This window comes from Rosa chinensis, chromosome 4 (genome assembly GCF_002994745.2).
Source record: "Rosa chinensis cultivar Old Blush chromosome 4, RchiOBHm-V2, whole genome shotgun sequence".
Taxonomy (NCBI): Eukaryota; Viridiplantae; Streptophyta; class Magnoliopsida; order Rosales; family Rosaceae; genus Rosa; species Rosa chinensis.
In genome coordinates this window covers 46,470,194-46,493,604 of record NC_037091.1, presented here as the reverse complement: position 1 = coordinate 46,493,604, position 23,411 = coordinate 46,470,194, and the positions used below count along the sequence as shown (strand labels likewise).

At 39.1% G+C, this 23,411-nt stretch overlaps 1 protein-coding gene across 7 annotated transcripts; it reads left to right on the top strand.

Annotated features, from left to right (window-relative positions):
• The first annotated feature begins 953 nt into the window (after positions 1-953).
• Positions 954-22,460, top strand: LOC112195810 (chromatin structure-remodeling complex protein SYD). 7 transcript variants are annotated; one of them, XM_024336009.2, is made up of 36 exons: positions 954-1,099; positions 1,297-1,414; positions 1,518-1,579; positions 3,223-3,311; positions 3,418-4,206; positions 4,589-4,767; positions 5,182-5,348; positions 5,434-5,498; positions 5,621-6,343; positions 6,529-6,704; positions 8,048-8,145; positions 8,677-8,862; positions 9,002-9,182; positions 9,265-9,459; positions 9,534-9,577; positions 9,845-9,901; positions 10,014-10,110; positions 10,197-10,369; positions 10,454-10,667; positions 10,805-10,930; positions 11,030-11,119; positions 12,110-12,226; positions 12,300-12,380; positions 12,598-12,705; positions 12,840-13,009; positions 13,096-13,174; positions 13,266-13,340; positions 13,483-13,580; positions 13,665-13,772; positions 14,565-14,622; positions 14,714-14,944; positions 15,057-16,215; positions 16,314-17,320; positions 17,510-18,862; positions 18,980-19,327; positions 19,568-22,460. In XM_024336009.2, exons 2-36 carry the CDS (start codon positions 1,307-1,309, stop codon positions 22,130-22,132), a joined length of 11,376 nt encoding a protein of 3,791 aa, XP_024191777.1. In that variant the 5' UTR covers positions 954-1,099; positions 1,297-1,306; the 3' UTR covers positions 22,133-22,460. The 7 variants fall into 7 exon arrangements, with proteins under 7 accessions (XP_024191777.1, XP_040374992.1, XP_024191775.1 ...); XM_040519058.1 differs by having other exon boundaries at positions 17,510-19,327; positions 19,568-20,914; positions 21,020-22,460; XM_024336007.2 differs by having other exon boundaries at positions 5,642-6,343; positions 17,510-19,327.
• The last annotated feature ends 951 nt before the right edge of the window (positions 22,461-23,411 follow it).

The window sequence follows — 23,411 nt, the reverse complement described above, 5'->3', positions numbered from 1 at the left end:
GCAGCAAGGAAAATATGGTGGGCAATGAGGTGGACATGACTTTTGTTGTAGAAGACGGTGAGAGAGAATAAGAGTACGTTGGGGATTTTTGGATTTAAATGAAGGGATTGAGATTATGTGTGGTAAGGTTCACGTTAAATAAATCTTACCTATTAAGAAACTGACAACTCATTAAAAAAAAAAAACATATATTTATCCTTCGGTTCGGTTTATTTGCGGTAAGTTTGAAGCATTGAACCGGATCTGAACCAGAAAAAACCGATTCGGGTAGGTAAATGCAGTTTTTAATGTTTTTTTTAAAGCGGTTCGGTTACCGAATCCTTTTTTCAGCCTGGTTCAATCAATATTCAACTTCCAATTCGGTTTGTGCCCACTCCTAGTGAGGAATATAGTTCATAGCTGCCAACACTTTAGCTCGCTTTTTCTCAAGCAAAGACGGATGGAGGTAGGGGCCAACTGGTCTTGTGCCCCCGTTGTTTTTCATATATATATATATATATATAGTCAAACAAGATTCGTCACTATAAAAAGAATAATGGTAACCCCACCATTAATTACTTCATTTATGATTTATGAATTTTATGGTAATAGAAATGCATGTCCTACTCAGACGGAATTTGGAACTTGCTATCCATCCCCTCGCTTAGCAGGCAAAGATTTACCTTCGCAAACTTGACCGAAGACATGATGATGTATTAATTATGTAAGCCTTCTGGTTAGATTATAGTCAATTTTTTTCATCAATATCTCCTTGTGCATGGCATGACCAAGTTTCCCATGCAATTTTTTTTTTGGTTACATCATTTGTAAATCTTTTGCTTTGTCAAAAAAAAAAAAAAAAAAAGAAAAGAAAAGAAAAGAAAAGTTTCGCACGCAAAATCGCCTGTGCACGTGCGAGACAAAGCACCTCGCTTTTGCCTCATTATTGAGGCTTTGTGAGTCACTGACAGCAGAAGACCCAAAGCAAATTTCATTTCTTCCGTTCTTTCTTTATTTGCGAGCGAGGGTTTACACCATCAATACAATCTCTCTCGCTCTCTCAATGAATCGCTCGTCGTGATCGCGTTCCCGTCTGATTCCGGCTCCGATTTCCGATCAGGTATTCCGCTCAGCCTTCTCCGTCTGATTCTCTTATTGCTTCTATTATCAATAATAAATCCCAAACCTAGAAAAAGTTCAGACAGAACTCGATTGTTTTGCCCTAATTACAATATCACATATGCCTTTCTGTGAACTTGAGAGCTAGAATTTGATTGTTTTCTTTGATTTGATTTCAATAATTTTGCATGGTACAAGTTCAAATGAGATGGCAGCTCCGTCACATAATGTTGAGTTGGAAGCAGCCAAGTTTCTGCACAAGCTCATTCAGGATTCTACCGATGAGCCCGCCAAACTTGCCACCAAGCTCTATGTGGTTCGTATTTCTCCTCTATTTCCTTTGTATGACTGCTGTGTACCTGGTTTTGTCTTTTCGAAGCTTTCGTGCATTAATTCGGGGTTATTTTCGAGCAATGCAGATACTGCAACACATGAAGTCGAGTGGCAAGGAACATTCCATGCCCTATCAAGTGATATCAAGGTAAGGATTTGTTTACTCCATTTGACTCTTTTTTCTTCTTTTCAATACTGGACTTTTTACTGGGTGGATTAGATACTTGATGCTTTAGTTGTTTAGACCCCTGATAGAACCTTGAAACAATGCTAGAATTGATGTTTAGTTTACTTGCGGTTGGTGAGTTTAGTAAGGTCCCGTTTGGTATTGAGGTTTTGAACCAATGTCAGCTTTATTTTTTTAACCATTTTCAGCTCTTGATGTGTTTGGTAAATATTTTAAATCCACGCTTCAGCTCTAAATGCGGTCTGAAACTGCAAAAATAAAATGCAGCTCATTACTGCTTTTTTTTTTTTAATCAGCGGTCGCGTATCGCACAGCGGACATTGGTAGAATTGGTTAATTTTTTTTCATTCCCGAAACACCCATGTTATATTTCACAATTGACATCATCATATCCCATTATCTTCTTGTTATACTCGTTCTCTTCATCTTTTTTGCCCTGTGTTCTCTTCTATTGACTCCTCTCTCTTCTCCGGCTCTGCATTTGTTCTTGGCTCTGCATTTGTTCTTTGATATATGTCTTATCTATTATTTATTGCCACACAATATGCTCTTTTTGTTCTCGTCATCTCTCTTCAAGATCTAATGTTCTTGTGATCTTCTTTATGGTTCATTTCTCTTCAATCTATTGAATGTTTCTCATTCTTTTTTCATCTCAGTATGGGTTGACAAACAAATGCAATCATCACCTTTTTCTTAATTGTACCTTGCTGTCTCAATACTTTTTTCCCCCTTTTCTTTTATAATCTTGTATTTTCAGTTTTACTTTCATGTTTATGTGGGTTTTGATGTTACCTGCAACTCTTTCTTAAAGAATAGGAGCTAAGAATTGAATTATCTTTCTGTTAGCAAAAAGGTTTAATTGATTTTAAACGGTTGGGTGTGGGCATTTTGATGGAATATTTTACAATCATGGAAATAATGTTACACATAGAAGCTGTGCGGTGGTTGATTGTTCCAGCCGTTTTCAGAGCTATAGTTCTGTAATTTCAAAATTTGTACATCCTTTTGCGGCATTTGGTTTTTCAGCTTTTGCTAGTTAATGTTCTTACCTCAATTTCGCCTAAGATTTCCGTGGTTGGAACTTGGAAGTATAAGTAGATGCAGGTGTTGTATTCGATGCCTAATTTCACAGAGAATTTGGACTAGAGTTATATTGGGGGTTTGGATGATATTAATGCGTTGAGACTTTGAAGGTAAATCTTTTAGGTCTCTGCAACGAGTTAATAAACTTGTGGCTCATTGCATCATAAAACGTGCTCTCTCACTGCATAATTTTGAGGTCTGGAGTGAAACTGGACAGTCTTGGGTGGTGTCTGCAAATATTAATTATGTATCCTAAAGATTAACAAGCTTTTGGTTTGAAGATTCTTTTACATGAACTATTTTTCTGGTTTAGTTGTTCTTACTGCTATGTATTTCGTTAATGCTCATCTGATGTGCCTCATTTGTCTCATTTTTTCCTTTTGATATATCAATAGTTTCTTTGCTTTATTTTCCCTTAATTAACTAGTCTATTGGGTCTTCTGCCCATTATCTTCATTTTTTTCCCCGTGAGAGGGGTGTTTCCTACCATCTTGTCTAACTGTCTTCTTTGATCTACCAAGGGCCATGGAGACTGTTATTAATCAACATGGCCTTGATATTGAGGCTTTGAAGTCATCACGCATTCCTTTGTCTGGTGGAGCTCAAACAGGTAATCTAAGAAGTGTATCTTGAAGTGCATTTTATTCTCTAAGCGGCTAGGCTCTATAAATTTCGCTTCGTCATCTTGAGGTGATTGGGCCAACATATTTCTGCAGGGTCTTCTCATACTGCTGGAGTTGCAAAAGATTCCAATACGGGCTTGGCCGAAACTGAGGTGTCAAAGATGGACCCATTTTCTTCAAGCAGACCACCTGTTGGACCTATCAGTACAGGGCATGACTATTATCAAGGATCTGCAACTCATCGAAGTAGTCAGTCTTTTGATCATGAAAGTCCATCTAGTTTAGACTCGAGGTCTGCCAATTCCCAGTCCCAAGAAAGGCGTGATACAGCAAACCGGGACAACCAGGTGAATCGAAAGGATGGTAAAAAAGCCACCACTAAGAGGAAGAGGGGAGAGACTTCTGTACCCACAGAATCACAACTTGACAGCCCTCAAAATCTTGATACTATAGACAGTGTGGTTAATACGAGGAAGGGAAAGATGAGCAAAGGTGAACTGCCACCTGGTTTTTCAATTAAAGGTGGTGAAAATGCTAATTTTAATATCGTTCCCAGTAGTGGTCAAATGGAGCACTTTACTTCACCATCTGGAAGCATGAGACCAATGGTTAGAGTCAAGCAAGAAGGGCAACATTTAATAGAAAGGCAGGACTTGACCAACAGTAGCAATATGGAAGTTTCCTCTATTCAAAACGCTTCAGCTCAGCAGCATGCTGCTTCCCTACCTCCTACAAATGACATTATGGGTGTGTGGAGTCAAAACAAACCCGGGTTTCCTTATGAAAAGTCTCAAGTGCCCAGGTTTTCTTCCAATGTTGTCCCAGGAAATGTGACAGCAGAAAGTCCAATGCAGCAGTCAACAGCTCCATCTCCTGGATCAGGTAAGAATCTGAAAGTAATTAAACATTATTATTATAGTTGTGGGTTTACTTGCTTAAAAGCAACACATTTGAGCTGGAAAAGATGGAGATGTTTCAAACTTAATCAGGATGAAATTTCTAATAGAATAATTTGGACCCAGAGCCATGCCTTTAAAGAATCCCTTAGTACGAGATTATTGGTTTTGATATTAACTGTAGTGTTGTCCTGGTGAATTATAATCAAGCATGAATTATCTATATTTTGAAATGATATCTTCCCCCTTTCTTGTCCAACTTGAATAAATAGAAAATAATTTTGGAACTGAGGGTGATCTTATCAAGGAGGCTGAACCTCCTCGGTTATTGAGTAACTAATAATGGCTTGATATTGGTGGAAATTCAGGTTCTTTTGGCAAGATTCAAGGAGGTGTGCCTGGTTCTTCAAGTTCATATCAAGTAGCAGAACCACCAGCATTCTCAAGTCCAATGCACTATGGTGGCACATTGCCCTCAACTGGAAAGGCCATGGAGCTTGATGGAGGAAATACTAATCTGCTATCTGATGCAAATAAAACAGTGCAGGTACTTAATTTTTCATTCGTTATGTTTTCTACCTTTGAGCAAAACAAGGGCATCGTGCTCAATGGTGATTATCATGCTAAACAGCACCTGGTCTTTTTGTCGTCCATAACATATGACAAGTGAAACCAACCAAACTATCGGAATATACATACCATTTGCTTGTTGCAAATGTTAGGGCAATCATTCTGTTTAATGATATGTTTGCATTGCATTTGGTGTTTGACTTAAGCGTGTTCTCATTGTGGTGTCCTTTTAAAGGATGTCAACTTCGGTTGTTTTAAGATGTCTAGATTAATTTTAGATTTCTTTTGCATATGTAATAATTTTCAATACTGCTGTTTGAAAGCTCATATATATATATATATGTGTGTGTGTGTGTGTTGATTTGCTTCTGCTGCACGATGTTTTGGTCAGGCTGGCAGGCAAAATAATGCAGCAGAAATGAGTGTGGTGAGAAGTGCAGCTTCTAGAGATACTGGTAAATCTCCAGTTCATGTGGCCTCTGCATCTTCTGGCATGCCTTTCAAGGAACAGCAGTTGAAACAGCTCAGAGCACAGTGCCTTGTCTTTTTAGCCTTCAGGTAGTTGATTTCAGTTTTGGATCTCTGATGTTATCAAGTTCAAATATTTTTTTTAGTTGGTTTAAGTTGTGATTTCCGACTGCAGAAATGGTTTGCTGCCAAAGAAACTTCATCTTGAAATTGCACTCGGAAATACTTCACCTAAAGAAGGTATATATATATATATATCTCTCTCTCTTTTTTTTTTTTTGCCAATAAAACTCTCATTACTAATTTTCCAAATGACTAGAATGCAGTACCTTTATATTATCAGCCTTGATGTATTAACTTAGAAAATTCAGGTGGCAATACAGATGGGCCTCGAAAAGATTTTGTTGACCATAAAGGAAAAGCACAATCTTCAAATGAGCCAAATAACAATTCTGATGCTAGTATGCCATTTGGAAGACTTAACCATGAAACTGATAAAAGTGCAGTCTCCAGTGGGAAACTCTTGGAGACTGACACCTTGGCAAAAGAATCCGAGAGCCTAAATATGGAGGTAAGTAATGGCCCACCTCGAGATCAGTTTTTGCAGAAAGCAGAAGCTGAAACACAACCTCAAGAGACTACAGCTTCACTGGCATGTTTAACTGTGGCATCACAGCAGCCTGACTCAGGTGCAAGACGTGGTTTAACTGTTAACCCTGTGGAAAATATAGAAACTGGACATTTGCAAGTTGTACGGGCTAACACAGCCTCTGCTCTAATGGGTATGAACAAGCAGAACTCTGATATAAGCAGCTGGACTGGGTTTGGGAGTCAAAGTGAAGTTTCCAGAGGACTGTTACCTCCTTCTGCCGGTCAGTCTGAGATTGTTCCTGAAAGAAAAGATACCGCTCCCAGTCAGTTCCAAACTCATGGTAACAATATTTTGGGGAATCAACATACTGCCAATCACCCAGCTTCTTTTGCATCTAGAGATCGTTGGAAACCAGTATCCGCAATTGGCAATGATCATCACCCAGTAGTTGCATCAAAGGATGCTCACATGTTGCAAAAACATGTTTCCAAAGGTGAGAACAATATCTTTATTTCATTATGTCTGGATTTATTGTCTTTTTCACTGATGGTGCTGCTTCTGGTAATTGTGGTGTAGATCATTCATAGCAATCGGATACATTCCCTCTAGGCTAACAAAAAATATTCTCTTGTTGACATAATAGAAGAATCACACTTTTTTTTTTTTTAATTGCTGCAGAACAAGTAAAGGAGAATAACCCAGCTTCTGTTGATTTTCCACCTTCACCAAAGTACACAATGTCAGAGAAGTGGATTATGGATAAGCAGAAAAAGAAGCTCCTAGATGAACAAACTTGGACTCTTAAGCATCAAAAAGCAAGGGCAAAAATTGTGACATCTTTTCACAAGTTAAAGGTCTGTTAGAAAATTTTATATGGTGCTTTACCAGTTAGTTCCCTTTTCGTTACCTAAGCATGTTTTTCAAATAAATTATGTCTGACATTTGCTAGGCGGTTATTATATGGTGACTGATCATTGTATTTCTTCCCGGGGAGGTTGGAATGCTAAAAGTTTTGGGGAAACTGAAAGTTAGCTTTGATATTAGTAGAGGTGTGGGTTATGTAACACCAAACTCCTGTCCTTGAAACTGATTTTAGTCTATTGAAAATGGAAATGGATGTTTTTCTACGAATTTCTTAACATATATCCTCTGATTACCTTGCATTTTGAACCATTGAGACTTAATTTATGTCGAACTTTCATCAAATTCAAAGGAAAACTTTTTTGTGGCTGATTTAAGAAATATGTACACTGTTTGTTTGTGAGAGTGGCATTAAGAAGGAATCAGTGAGTCTGGCTTGATGGCATTTCTAGAAGCAATGGTTGCCCCAAATCTACTTCATTATTGGTGTTTGGGTTAATTTGTAAAATTATTCTACTGGAAAATTGGACCAACTTGGTGTCAGCTTACTTTAGTAGGATTTGCATTCTCATAACTTGAACGAAATAGGGATCATCAATTAAGCAGATGAGTTTTAAGTTACTTTAAATTAAATATGCACTGCCATGATATTTGTGTTTAATAGGACGAACAGAAATACACAGGAAAAGTTGTTTGGCACAGCATACGGTGCATCTCACTAAAGGGGAATACTTATGCTATTTGCTTGATAATTCTCATATAGTTTTAGTGTTTGACTATTTTATAGCATATATCTGACTCTACAAACTAAAACTATACATCAGCCTGAAAAGGAAACTATTTGGTACCTACTTAGTTTGCCTTCTAAGTTACGATGTTCGATAAGTTATGTCCAAATTGCAAGTTGGTAATTCAGTTTTGAAAAGAAAAGTATTATGTCAAATTCATTTATAACTCTCTGGAATGTTGTTTGTTGGAATCAGCAATCAACATCTGTCTTACACTGAGACTTTGACATCTTTCTGCTCAGCTTGTTTTTTGTTTTTGTTTTTTTGGTTACTTTTTCCCTTGATGCAAAAAGTTTGTTAAGAAAGCGGCTACATGCCCTAGCCCACCCTATTCTGAAATACTAGTCTCCTTAGACTCCAAATTATAGATTGTTACTAGATTCAATAAATCCTGTGCACATGAATTTGCATGTTTATATATTAGCAAACAGGTACTTGTAATGCATTGTTTGGCTGGTCCTCTTTTTTTATTTTATTTTATTTTTTTTTAAAATTTGAATTTGATATTGAATGTGCCTCTGTACTACATCTTATTACTTTTGCTACAGGAAAATGTGAGCTCCTCTGAAGATATATCTGCGAAAACCAAAAGTGTTATAGAGCTCAAAAAACTACAACTCTTGGAATTGCAACGCCGTCTCCGGAGGTAATTGTTATTATGAGTTTCCAAGCGGAGGTAATTGTTATTATGAGTTTCCAAGTGGAGACATTTACTCTGTCGATTTTATATCCTTGCCCACTTTCAAGACATAAGTTTTAAGAACCTTATAATGCTTTCCTACCTGCATCTTACTTGGTTACCTTCAAATTTAAATTTAAAAATGTGAAGTATGTTGTGTCAAATGTCGTTAAGGAGCTGACTAGATACAACTACCAAACCACTTTAATGCTCTCTTACCTACTGTTTTTGTTACATTCAATTTTACTCTACTTTTGAATTTAGAAGTCTGATTTTGTGTCAAAATCTTATTAAAGAGCTGACTAATCTAATGGTGGAAAAAGTGGAATGACCTTATTTAAAGTTTTGGCTGTGGGAATTTTTTTATGAAATGTGACTTTATTTGGGACAAACGGAATATATTTATTGTCATTTTGACAATCTAACAATTACATTTTTTTTCTGTATAGTTTTGATTATTTCCTAGACACTTAAATGGTGTTCTATTCCATTTGGCAGTGAATTTTTGAATGATTTCTTCAAACCAATCAATACGGAGATGGATCGCTTGAAATCTTTTAAGAAACATAGACATGGCAGGAGGATAAAACAACTTGAAAAGTTTGAGCAAAAGATGAAGGAAGAAAGACAAAAGAGAATTCAGCAAAGACAAAAGGAATTCTTTGGGGAGTTAGAGATTCACAAGTAAGTATCCTGCTCTTTTAGTATTTCCTATTATTTTAATCTTATATGTTTCAAGGAGCAAAACAATCATTACTTTCCCAAGTCATTTGCTTTCTGGATTGGTGTGAATGCTTTTGACTGGCTTTTAATCTGGACTTAGGGAAAGACTGGATGATGCCTTCAAAATTAAGAGAGAGCGCTGGAAAGGTTTCAATAAATATGTAAAGGAGTTCCACAAAAGGAAGGAACGTATCCATCGTGAGAAGATTGATAGGATCCAACGTGAAAAGATAAACCTGTTGAAGATTAATGATGTGGAGGGTTATTTACGAATGGTGCAGGTATGTGCTACATTTTACTGCTGTTAGGATTGCATCTGGCATTTTAATCTATTTTGTTTGACACTTTTGGAACTTATGATAGGATGCCAAATCAGACCGTGTTAAGCAGCTTCTCAAAGAGACAGAAAAATATCTTCAAAAGCTTGGATCCAAGCTACAAGATGCTAAGGCTTTGGCAAGTAGGTTTGAGCATGATATGGACGAAAGTGGAAATGCAAGTGTTGTAGACAAGAGTGAACCTAGTTTGGAAAATGAAGATGAAAGTGACCAGGCGAAGGCAAGTTCTTCTTTGTGCGTTTCAGTTTTCATTGAAGTTTGTGCTCATTGAGTTATATTATATCTGTTTTGCAGCATTACTTGGAGAGCAATGAGAAATACTATTTGATGGCTCATAGGTATGGATATTTTCTTTATTTTGGTTTTACTGTAATTTCATATCTCTTGCTGCATTCTAATTTAGAGGTCTCACTTGGTAACAGTTTTTAGTGGTGGACAAACTTAGTAACCTTTGGTTCCCTTTATCTTGCTCTTGAATTTTTTTCCTCGTCTTGGAGCATCAGTTGCTTTGTAAAAATAGAACTGTGGGCGTTTTTAGGCCTTCTGTTTTACATTTTTTTTTCCAATGCTTGCCAAGTATCTTACAGTCAACCTTGTTTTCGCAGTATAAAGGAGAACATTGCAGAGCAGCCGTCTTATGTTCAGGGTGGGAAATTGAGAGAGTGAGTAAAATGTGCTCTATAACATTATTAGCTTTCTTTTCTGGTTTGGGGAAGGATAAAGGAGGAAGATCCTTATTCTCAATTTAAAGCGATATTCTTTCACCCCTTTCAGGTACCAAATGAATGGCTTAAGGTGGTTGGTGTCACTGTACAACAATCATTTGAATGGTATTCTTGCTGATGAAATGGGCCTAGGTAAAACTGTTCAGGTAGGGATTGATTCTGTGTCTGCCCCTAAGCTATTCAGTCCTTTTCCAGTTTGCATGCCTACAATCTGAAATATTTGTGTCTCCAGGTTATATCTTTAATCTGTTACCTGATGGAAGCAAAAAATGATCGAGGACCTTTTCTAGTGGTTGTGCCTTCTTCGGTTTTACCAGGATGGGAAACAGAAATTAACTTTTGGGCCCCTACTATTAATAGGATTGTTTATTCCGGGCCCCCAGAGGAGAGGCGTAGGCTATTTAAGTAATCCCATCAAAACTGAACAGCTTTCCTTCTTGTTTTTGGTTTTTAGTTGTAAATAAACTCAGCAGTTGCGTTATCTTGCAGGGAAAGAATAGTTCAACAGAAATTTAATGTCCTCCTTACTACGTATGAGTATCTGATGAATAAGCATGACAGACCTAAGCTGAGCAAAATCCACTGGCATTATATAATAATTGATGAAGGCCATCGCATAAAGAATGCTTCCTGCAAGTTAAATGCTGACTTGAAGCATTATCAGAGTTCTCACAGATTGCTGTTAACTGGAACTCCACTACAGGTTTCCAGCTCTCTTCTCTTCTGCCCTTATTTTGTTTATTGTTTTCACTCATTTTCTGCTACGGTTTATTAGGTCTTTCCCTGACTGGTTTAATAACATGGCATCCTGATTTATTTTTAATAATCTGTTTTGACTAGAATAATCTTGAGGAGTTGTGGGCGCTACTAAACTTCTTGTTGCCTAATATATTTAATTCATCTGAAGATTTTTCTCAGTGGTTCAACAAACCATTTGAAAGTAGTGGTGATAGCTCAGCTGATCAAGTAAGCTTTTATATGTTGTATTTCTGACATTATCTCCTATAACTTCAGTTGCATTAAAATTTAATGCTCATGTATTTATCGTTGTGTTATGTTGACAAGGCCTTATTATCTGAGGAGGAGAATCTATTGATCATAAACCGTCTCCACCAAGTACTTCGACCTTTTGTCCTTCGGAGGCTGAAGCATAAGGTTCTTAAATGTGTTTTGTGCTTATCAACAGTATTTATTTGGAAACTGCTTTTTATTACATGTTGGCATATTGGAGTTCATTTGTCCTTCTGTGGATTTTAAAAATCTGGGTTTCTATGTCTTGTTGTGTGATGCTCGTATACTTGTACGTGGATGCATCTCTATAGTACTCTAGACTTGTTTTATTTGCATCCTTTTAAAAGGTCTTGAGCCACCAATCTGGCAGAACAACTCAAAGATAAAGTCTTGTTAATTTGTTCTTGCTCGTTCCAAGTTCGAATTGCCATTTGGTGGTGTTCTGGTCAAGGAAGTGTTTTGTCAGTATATGATATTTTGGCACTGATTTTGGATGTTCACAATTGTGTTTATTCTACAAAAGTGCCATTTGTGCCAGTCATCTTTGGAGTTTAATGATTTAGCTTGTTCTGTACATTGATTGTGGAGATGGACACTGAAGCAACGAAACAATTTCCTTCTTATGGAAGGCATGTGTAGAGTGCTTAATGATAGTACAAATCTATGACATTTTCAGTATGTATTTATGGTGAACTTGATGCTTCCTGATTGATGGTTTCTGAATCCAGCATTGGAATTGAGCTATGCTCTTTTTTTTTTTTTCCTTCAAGAGCCATAGAAACACATTTTTTTTTACGCTCATCTACCAGACTATTTAATTTAATACATTATTTTTACAAAATTCCCTAAGAATTCGTTATAGACATGTTGGACATTCTGAGCTGCTCATATGTCTGGCTTTATATCTGATTATCTTGTGTTGAGAAATTTGATATATAATGTCTCGCTGCTGGTCCCTAGGCAATGTGATTGAGATTTCATCCCAGCAATCAGAAACTCTTGGATTTTATGGTTTATCTTTCGAACTTTAGTCAATATATGAATATTGAACTTTGGAAATTTAGTCAATATATAAATATTGAACTTTGGAAATCACCATGCTAATGGTCTTGCATTTTAAATTCTTTATGGCAGGTTGAGAATGAACTACCCGAAAAGATTGAGAGACTTGTAAGATGCGAGGCTTCTGGTTACCAGAAGCTTTTGATGAAGAGGGTAGAGGAAAATCTGGGTTCAATTACTAATTCAAAGGTAGTTTAGTTCTTGCTTGTATATAGCCAAGGGAACTCCAAGTTGTTTCTTACCATGCACATATCATTTTCAGGCCCGGTCAGTGCACAACTCTGTTATGGAGCTTCGAAATATATGCAATCATCCATATCTCAGCCAGCTTCATGTAGAGGAGGCATGTTCATTCCCTGTTCATTTTAAGTTATTAACTCTTATGAAAGATAATGGAAGTGAGGAGTATATAAATTTTAATCATCACCTTGTAAACGGTAGATTGTTTCTTTGTTTTTCACAAGTGCCCTTTTAAGATTTGAAGACCTTTCTTTTTCTTTCTTTTGTGTGCTGAGTAAGCTTTCTTCTAAATAAACTTGTTATCTGATTGCATCTTGCAGATTGATAACTTAATACCAAAGCACTATCTGCCACCAATTATAAGGCTTTGTGGGAAGCTTGAGATGTTAGACCGATTACTTCCCAAGCTAAAAGCAACAGATCATAGGGTATGGAATGCTTTTACATGTTTCTTGCCACATGGTTTGTTTGTTTTTATTCTGCAGATTATTCTTTTTTTTTTTTTTCCCTTTTTTCTGTATCTGATGTAAGATGTAAATGACTGAAATTTATCACTCTGCAGGTTCTTTTCTTTTCCACAATGACTAGGCTACTTGATGTCATGGAGGAATATCTCAGCTTTAAGCAGTATCGGTACCTTAGGTTGGATGGACATACATCTGGTAGTGATCGTGGTTCCCTTATTGATAATTTCAATAAACCAGATTCTCCCTTTTTCATATTTCTTCTCAGGTAATCCTTGTTGCTCTATTCACATGTGTTGATGCGTGTCTGCATGTGTACTTCTGTTTTCTACTGACATTTGTAATATTTGTTAGCATTCGGGCTGGTGGTGTTGGTGTAAATCTTCAAGCTGCAGATACGGTGATAATATTTGACACGGACTGGAATCCACAGGCAATTTACGGAATTACTGTACACTGATTTTATTTTGTATTTAGACTAAAAAATTTGAAATACGAAAGCTGTTCTGTTGGTGAATTGTCAGGTTGATTTGCAAGCACAGGCAAGGGCTCATAGACTTGGCCAGAAGAGGGATGTTCTTGTTCTTCGATTTGAAACGGTAGGTAATTTGCCACCCCCTGGGTTATTGTGCCGATGGAGTCATTTATAAACTCTCCTTTTTATTATGTTTTGTGTTTTCAGTAGAGAATTTACTTGAGAGTGTATATCTGTCTGCTTCAATTAGTTCTTTTTGTTTTAAGGTCCAAACTGTTGAAGAACAAGTCAGAGCTGCAGCTGAGCACAAACTGGGAGTTGCTAATCAGAGCATTACTGCTGGTTTCTTTGACAACAATACAAGGTTGGTTGGATATTTGCTGTGCTGAACTCTGTTATACTGATCTAAAGTAGTTCGTAATTGCTCATGAAAATTGGTTTATCACAGTGCGGAAGATCGAAGAGAATATTTGGAGTCACTTTTGCGTGAGAATAAGAAAGAGGAAGCTGCACCTGTATTGGATGATGATGCTTTAAATGATCTCTTAGCTCGCAGGTATATAAAGTTTGATCATTTCTGATGTTTCTGTCTGCACTCGTCTTTGATGTGCTTGATCATCTAAAAGAACCCGACCATTGAGAATTCATCTTTCCTGTTTCAGCATAAACACGTCCATCATAATTTGTCCGAACAAATTCCAGTGGTTTCTGGAATAATTTTTTTTTTCCATTATTATTATTATTATTTTTTCCATCATTTTATAAGAAACAACTGTGTTCCCAAGAAAGGAACAGAAACGCAAGCAGTGGACAAGAAGTTGAAAGTAGCAACTAACAAAAGAATGACAAAAAGTACTCCAACAGGAAAGATCCTTAACCCCCATTCATTGTGGTCTTCAGTATCCTTCTACTCATGTCCATCCAATTACAACCAAAACTCTGCAACCGCAAAGAGCTTTAGCTAAAACACTGAATAAATGAAAACATGCTTCTTATTAAGTTACCTCTTAGGAAGACACCTTACACTGCAGACAATTAGTGTAATCGTACCTCACCATTTTGTTTGACTTGCTTGAACTTACTGCTTGTCGAGTTTGCTACCCTTTTTTTAGGTAGGTAAAACTATCTATAAATTCATAGGGGCTTGGAATTTCACAATCGGAAGGCATAATATGTTGGATTTGATTACTGATGTTATTTTGCACAGCCTTTCTGTCTTGCCTGATTTTGTCATTATTACTGCTATTTGCCAAATTTCAAAAAAGCTACTTAATCTCCTCATGTGGGAATTTTCTTTTTTAATTGATTTTATTTGAATTGGATCATGAAATGAACGTCTCTCTTGCAGTGAGTCAGAAATTGATGTCTTTGAATCAGTGGACAAAAGAAGGCGAGAGGAAGAAATGGTATTGACTTAATTAGTATTAACATCACTGCAGATGTCACATGCTACCTACATGTCTTATGGGATGACTATAAAATTATTTCATTTGGCAGGCATCATGGAGGAAGTTAGCATGTGTACAAGGGAAGGATGGTTTTGAATCTCTGCCTCCCTTGCCTTCTCGGCTTGTGACAGAGGATGACTTGAAGGAGTTCTATGAAGCGATGAAGATATATGAGGTGCCAAAGACAGGTGTAGTTTCTAATGTTGGGATAAAGCGGAAGGGTCAGTCTCTGGGGGGACTTGATACTCAACGATATGGAAGGGGAAAGCGGGCTAGAGAGGTTTGTTTTTCAAATCTTATTTTGATTGTTGAAATGTATTCTTTCTGACATTGGCTTGTTTACCATAATGCTGTCTAAAAATTGAATTTTTTTTTTTCCTAATCATTTTTAGGTTCGCTCATATGAAGAGCAATGGACGGAAGAGGAATTTGAAAAGTTGTGTCAGGCTGAGTCCCCTGATTCCCCTGAAAAAGCAAAGGAAGAAATTACAGAGTTAAACTTACCGAAAGATGAAAGTGGCTCCGTGGTGGCTGTTAGTAGAACTGAACTTCCTGCTCCACCTCCACCAGACTTACCACTACCATCTGTTGAGCTGCCACAACAAAGTAAAGAGGTAACCCCACCAGCTAAACGAGGCCGTGGCAGGCCAAAAAGAGCAACAGTAGATCAATCACCAACTGCAGTTGTTCATACAGCGCCTGTTGGAACAGTCAAAGTGGATACAGGGTTAGAGATAGGACCGGTGACTAGCTGTGTAACAAACTCAGCCCCAGATTCAGTACCTGATTCTGGTGAAATTGAGGGTATTGGTGGAGTTGCAGGAAGTACCGATCTCGTGGCCTCACCTAGATCTCATCCAACAGCTCCTAAGCCTTCCGTTTCTGTTACTCCTCCCTCCCAATTGACTACTATTAGCCCTTCTGCACCCACACAAGTAAGAGGAAAGGGTCGGAAAACTAAGAGTGGACAGGAAGCACCCCGGCGTAGGGGAAAGAAACAGGTGGAAATATCTCCTGGTTCTGATTCAAAACAAATTGAGCTTTCACAGAAGACATCTGTTGATCCGTTGGAAAATGAAACCATTGGCATGAGTGAAACTGTTTCTACTGTTTCTGCAGCCCAGAGTCCTGCTTCTGGTGCTTTAAAAGGTGCAGAAGGGGCCGATCATCAATCTGGCATTGTAATGGTTTTGAGTTCTCAGTCCACCCGCCTTGTCCCTGCTGTTGCTCCTTTATCTGAACCTTCCCCTTCCCCTACTGTACCAGTGAAAATGAAACCACAAAACCGGATGGCTCAAAGTGGTGTTGGAGCTCCCCGCCGGAGGGGGAAGAAACAGGTGCCAGCATCACCTGCTGTTACTGATACGCTGGTTGGCCCTGATTCGACACCAAATATGCTTCCACTGGATAAATCAGGGGATTCACGTGGGAGCAAAGACATAGACATGAGAAGTAAGCAAGAGGCTGATGTTTTAGCAGGTGAGGATATAAATTCAACTCCAAATTCAGTTAACTTGGCCCAAGTTAAGCAGACTACAAACTCATCCATGGGTAAATACGGTTCATCTTTGCTAGTCTATGAAATTCTTTCAATCATTGAAATCAAAATGAAATTATCTTTGCATAAATTGAAATTTTAAAATTTGCAGGCCCTGCATCAGGAGAAAGTCCAAACCTAAAAGAGGCTTTGCCTGAAAATTGCTCATCCAAACCTAAGAATGACAAGATTTCAGGAGATGAAGGTTCTACCACACCAGCTGCTGTATCAAATGAGACCATTTCAGAGGTGAATAAGAGTCATACTCTGGAGGAGAAAGCTCTTCCAGCAATTCCAACTTTGATCGCTGCATCTCCTGTTTTTAATCCTTCAACTGGTTCCCTTCCCAGTTCTACTCCCATGGAAAGCACTGGTGAGGCAAAACATCATGGTGCTGAGATTTCTCCTAGCTCTCAGTCAAAGCTGTCCTCTTCTGTTTCTCCTGCTTCTCAGTCTATCACTCCTAGCCCTTCCAAACCTGTGGAAGTCAAAAAACAGGGTCGAAAGGCTTCAAGCAGAGCTGAAGCACCCCGTCGCAGGGGAAAGAAGCAGGCTCCTGTGTTCCCAGCTGTTTCTGGTGGTCCAGCTAGTCAGGATCCAGAATTAAGTTTTCAGGTACAGGATATGTCTGGTGGTACATTGGGGAGTAAGACTGCTGAACTGGGAAGAAAGCAAGGTACTGATGGGCAGGAACTGTCACATGTTATTCAATCCCAGACAAGTCAAGTGCATTTAGTTAGCAGTTTAGCTGATTCTGATCCAAAAAGAAAAGAGCACCCAAGCTATCTTACCCAAAATAAGCAGCCTACAAACTCATCATCAACAATTGACAGTGCTGCTGGATCCTCTGATAAGAGTTCTGCTCTGGGACGTATCCAGACTGCTAACGTAAACGATGTTGCTCGTGTGATGAAAGAGGTCTTTTCTGGCACACGTCTATCAAAAGCTAAAATTTCAGAGTCTTTTGGGAGAGAAGGTCGTGGTTCCCCCCGTGTACCTGTATCCAGTAAGACTCTGGTGGACATGGCCGAAAAGCAAAATCTGGAGGATAAAGCATGTTCTGGTGTGGAATTGAAGGTTTCTGAACCTGAGATGGGTGATCTTTCGAATGCGTCCAAGGTTAGTTATATTTACTGGGAATAAAGATATACCGTCGGAGATACTTTTTAAATTGCTCCAGATATTGTACATGGGTTACATATCTTATACATGTATACATGTGCACTTAAATGCCCTGAGACAGTGACAAGAGTTGAATTATTTTTAAATAATCTTTAACTATTATTTGGTGTCATGTTTATATCTCAGGTTGGTGCAGTGGTTGTTCCAGAAAACATTACCTCTTTAGCAACTGAAGGAAAAAAGGTAGACTGCTTACCTGTTGGCAGCTTAGTAACACTGGAGAGTTCAAAAGGATCTCCAGCTGAAAAGGATTCTTTGATGGCTTCCTACAATGCTTCTGGGAGAGTGGCAGAAATTGATCAGCCTGTGGTTACATTGACCATGGGCAGTGATAGTGTTGAATGCTCATCTGAGGCAGGGCCTGTGGGCAGTCTTAAATCACAGGAGTCAGAACATGAAGCTAGAGTTAGTGATGCTTTTCAGGTTTCCGGAACACTGCCAGAAAATGTGTCTGGAAACATGGATCAGCCCTTGGTAACCTTGAGCAAGGAGTGTGCTAGTGTTGCAGCCTTGTCTGAGCCAGGGACTCTAGGATGCTCCAAGTTACCAGAGGAGTCGGGCTGTGAAGCTAAAGTTGGTGATACTTCTCAGATTTGTGGAATGCTGCCAGAAAATGTTTCTGGAAAAATGAATCAGTCTCTGGTTACTTCGACCATGGGAGGTGATAGTGTTGTAGGCTTATCTGAGGCACAACCTATAGACAGCTCCAAGCCACCAGAGGAGTTAGAATGTGCAGCTAAAGTTGTTGAAACTTCTCAGGTTTGTGTGACAAGCATAGATCACCCTCCAATTACCTTGACTATGGGGGGTGATAGTGTTGAAGGCTCTGAGGCAGGTCCTGTAGGTAGCTCCAAACCTCCAGAGGAGGTGGAATGTGAGGCTAAAGTTGGTAGTACTTCTCAAGTTAACGAGCCAATGCCGGAAAATGCATCTGAAAACCTGGATTTCCAGCCCTCTTATGAAGCTAAAGTTGGTGATGTTTCTGAGGTTTGTGAGATATCGACAGAAGTTGTGCCTGAAAACATGGATTTGCAGCCATCTTCAACAGGACAGGAGTCGGAATCTGAAGCTACATTTGGTGTTGCTTCTCAGGTTTGCGAGACGGTGTTGGACATTGTATCTGAAAACATGGAGTTGCAGCCATCTTCAACAGTGCAACAGTTGAAATCTGAAGACAAAGTTGATGCCTCTCAGGTTTGTGAGACAGTGTTGGAATTCGTACCTGAGAAAATGGATTTGCAGCCATCTTCAACAGTGCAGGAGTCGGAATCTGAAGCTAGAGGTGGTGAGGCTTCTCAGGTTAGCAAAACATTGCTGGAGTCTGGAAACATGGATTTGCAGACATCGGCAACAGCACACGACTCAATATCTGAAGCTAAAGCTGGTGAGGCGTTTCAGTTTAGTGAAACATTGCTAGAGTCTGAAAACATGGATTTGCAAACATGTTCAACAGCACAGGAATCAGAATCTGAAGCAAAAGTAAGTGATGCGTCTGAGGTTTGTGAGACATTGCTGGTGTCCGAAAACATGCATTTGCAACCATCTTTAACAGTTCAGGATACACAATCTGAAGCTAAAGTTGGTGATGATTCTCAGGTTTGTGAGACATTGCCGGAGTCTGAAAACATGGATTTGCAGCCATCTTCAGGAGCACAAGTGTCTGAAGCTGATGTTGAAGTGGGTGATGTTTCTCAGGTTTGTGAGACATTGTCGGAGTCTGAAAACATGGATTTGCAACCATCTTCAACTGTACAGGAGTCTGAAGCTGAAGCTAACATTTCTGAATCTTTTGGGAGGGAATGTAGTGTTTCCCCTGGTGTACCTGTATCCAGTGAGACTCCAGTGGACATGGCCAAAAACCAAAATTTGGAGGATAAAGCATGTTCTGGTGTGGAATTGAAGGTTTCTGAAACTGAGATGGGAGATCTTTTGAATGCATCAGAGGTTAGTTATATTTACTGAGAATGAATACAGTATGAAATCTCTATTGATGGTTTCAAACATTGTACGTTACCTTTCAATGCCGAATTACGGAGATATTAAGTGTATTGTCTTTTAGGATATTATGATGATGGTTACTTATCACATGCATGTGCACTTGAATGCCCTTAGACAGTCAAAAGTTGAATAATTTTTAGGAATTCAGTGAACTATTGTTTGATTTCATATGTTTTTATATCTCAGGCTGACAAGGTGGTTGTTCCAGAAAATGCATCTTCAGAAAACATTGATTTTTCTGCATCCTCCTTAGCAAACAAAGGAAAGAAGGTTGATTGCTTTCCCAGAGGTTCTGTTGGCAGCTCAGGAACACTGCAGAGATCAAATGAATCTCCAGCTGAAAAGGATTTGATGAATTCTTATGATGCTTTTGGGAGAGTGGCAGAAATTGAATCTGAAAACATTGATCAGCCTCCCGTTACATTGACCATGGGCAGTGATAGTGTTGAAGGCTTATCTGAGGCAGGGCCTTTAGGCAGTCTCAAATCACAGGAGTCAGAGCATGAATGTAAAGTTAGTGATGCTTTTCAGGTTTCTGTGACATTGCCAGAAAATGTGTCTGGAAACATGGATAAGCCTTTGATTACTTTGAGCAACGGGTGTGATACTGTTAAAGCCTTATCTGTGCCCAAGTCTTCTGAGGAGTCGGACTGTAAAGCTAAAGTTGGTGACGCTTCTCAGATTTGTGCAACGCTGCCAGAAATTTTTTCTTGTAACACGGATCAGCCTGCGGTTACTTTGACCATTGGAGGTAATAGTGTTGCAGACTTACCTGAGGCACAACCTATCGGCAGCTCCAAGCCACCAGAGGAGTTAGAATGTGAAGTTAAAGTCGTTGAAGCTTCTCAGGTTTGTGGGACATGGCCAGAAAATACTTCTGAAAGCATGGATCAGCGTCCAGCTACATTGACCGTGACATGTGATAGTGTTGAAGCCTCATTTGACGCGGGTCCTGTAAGAAGCCCCAAACCTCTAGAGGAGATGGAGTGTGAGGCCAAAGTTGGTGATGCTTCTCAAGTTTGTGAGTCATTGCCGACAAATGTGTCTGAAAACATGAATTTCCAGCCCTCTTCTGATGCTAAAATTGGTGATAATCCTGAGGTTTTTGAGACATTGACAGAAGTTGAAAACATGGATTTGCAGCCATCTTCAACGGTGCAGGAGTCGGAATCTGAAGCTAAAGTTGGTGATGCTTCTGAGGTTGGTGAGACATTGACGGAAGTTGTGCCTGAAAACCTGGAGTTGCAGCCATCTTCAACAGTGCAGGAGTCGAAATCTGAAGCTAAATTTGGTGATGCTTCTAACGTTTGTGAGACATTTTTGGGATTTGTGCCTGAAAACATGGATTCACAGCCATCTTCAAGAGTGCAGGAGTTGGAGTCTGACACTAAAGTTGGTGAGACATCGACAGAAATTGTGCGCGAAAAAATGGATATGCAGCCATCTTCAACAGTGCAGGAGTTGGAATCTGAAGCTAAAGTTGGTGATGCTTCTCATGTTTGTGAGACAGTGTTGGAATTTGTTCCTGAAAACATGGATTTGCAGCCATCTTCAACAGCGCTGGAGTTGCAATGTGAAGCTAAATTTGGTGTTACTTCTGAGGTTTGTGAGAGCATAACAGAAATTGTATCTGAAAACATGGATTTGCAGCCATCTTCAATGTCACCTAAGTCGGAATCTAAAGCTAAAGTTGGTGAGGCTCAGGTTTGTGAGACATTGCCCGAGTCTGAAAATATGGATTTGCAGCCATCTTCAACTGCACTGGAATCTGAAGCTAAAGTTAGTGATACGTCTCCGGTTTGTGAGACATTGCCGGAGTCCAAAAACATGGATTTGCAGCCATCTTCAGGAGCACAGGATTCTGAAGCTGATGCTAAAGTGGGTGATATTTCTCAGGTTTGTGAGACATTGCTGGAGTCTGATAACGTGGATTTGCAGCCATCTTCAACTGCACATGAATCTGAAGCGAAAGTTAGTGATGCGTCTCAGGTTTGTGAGACATCGCCGGAGCCCAAAAACATGGATTTGCAGCCATCTCCGACAGCAGAGGAGTCAGAATCTGTAGATAAAGTTGGTGATGTGTCTCAGGTTTGTGAGACATTGCCGGAGTCCGTTAACATGGATGTGCAGCCATGTTCGACAGCACATGAGTCGGAATCTGAAGCTAAAGTTGGTGAGGCGTCTCAGGTTTGTGAGACATTGCCAGAGTCTGTAAACATGGATTTGCAGCCATGTTCGACAGCACATGAGTCGGAATCTGAAGTGAAAGTTGGTGAGGCGTCTCAGGTTTGTGAGACATTGCCGGAGTCAGAAAACATGGATTTGACATTGCGAGAGTCTGGGAACATGGATTTGCAGTCACCTTCAGCAGCACATGAGTCTGAATCTGAAGCTAAAATTGGTGATGATTCCAAGGTTCGTGAGACATTGCCGGAGTCCGACAACATGGATTTGCAGCCATCTTCAACAGCACTTGAGTCAGAATCTGAAGCTAAAGGTGGTGAGGCTTCTCGGGTTTGTGAGACACTGCCAGAGTCTCAGAACATGGATTTGCAACCATCTTCAAGAGCTCAGGAATCTGAAACTGAAGCCAAAGTAGGTGATGTTTCTCAGGTTTGTGAGACGTTGCTAGGAAATGTGCCCAAAAACATGGATATGCCACCATTGGCAACAGCGCAGGAGGTTGAAGACATGAAGTTATCATCTGAGGAACCCGTCGGTAGCTCAGGGGCACCGCCTAAAGCTGAGTGAGTGTGTAACCTCAGAACTTTGTACAGCTTGTTAGAGCAGAAATATGTACTATAAGCTATTCAGTATTTAAGGATTGATTTGCCCTTAATCATAAAAGGGTATCATACGCTATTCAGTTATCAAGTAGATAGAGCGCAAGTAATATAATGTATCTAGTGCCCAACAGTGTAAACCTGTTATGCCCTCCTGGGTGTGCTAGCTTCACTACCCGTCAATTAGTTTTTTCGCTAGAAGCTAATTTTATTTATAATTTCCGGCGATTTCCTTACCTATTTCTCTTTTTTTTTTAAGCATTTTGGATGCAAATATCGTTCTCTGCATTGCGTTTTATTTCCCCTCAGACTATTCGGTGGATGAAATGTCTAATTGATTTTTGTGGCAGAAGCGTTTATTCTTGTAATATTAGATCCTTCAAAGAAAATCCTCCTCCACTCATATGACACCGAAGGAACAAATCTTTTGTTGTTCAAGTTGTCTCACACAAAGTAACATTTAATACATTATGAAATTTATTCTTCAAAAAATTTAGATCTAAGTATTCATTTATCAGACTATATCATGGGGCAATCATTCACGAATATGCTTGAATTTGTTTCCATTGTGTCCATAATACATATGACCATTTCCTATGGGTAAAAAAAAGTGTATTATTGACCAAGATTGCCAAAAATGCAAACCAAAGAGGCGATGTTATTAGCTTTTGTTATTTGTTTTGTACTTATAATAGCCATAGGAATAATCATATGCAAAATAAATTTGTGAAATCCAGTAAAAGACACACTCTCTATGCAACTGTTATTTGCATATCTGCTCGAATGAAGGGCCTTAACGAGAAAAGTTCCTTGCAATGAATACGTTCTCTCCTTAAACATGTACAAGGTAGTACACAAAGCAACTTTGGGGATAAAAGTTTCAGAAAACCTTACTGTCAATTCTCAAACGCTGCAATAGCAAGCTCTCTTTCTGTCGCAAGGATCAATCAGCCTACAAGCAGCATATGTGGTCATGACAAAACCAGGGTGATCAGTGCCTTCAAATTTATTTTTAGTATAAGACAAGCAATCTACACTTAGGAAAAGGATACATTAATAAAACCAACCTTTCAGCAAACATGCAAACAACAAACCCCACCAAGATAAACTAAACACTCCAGCTTCTACATACCTGTCTACCTCTCTTTTGATCCACATTGATTCCACATTACGGATTGGTGGCGACGCTGTAGGAGATTATGGGGGTCTGAGTCTCTGTGAACGTTGAGTTTCGGAAGCTTTCTGAG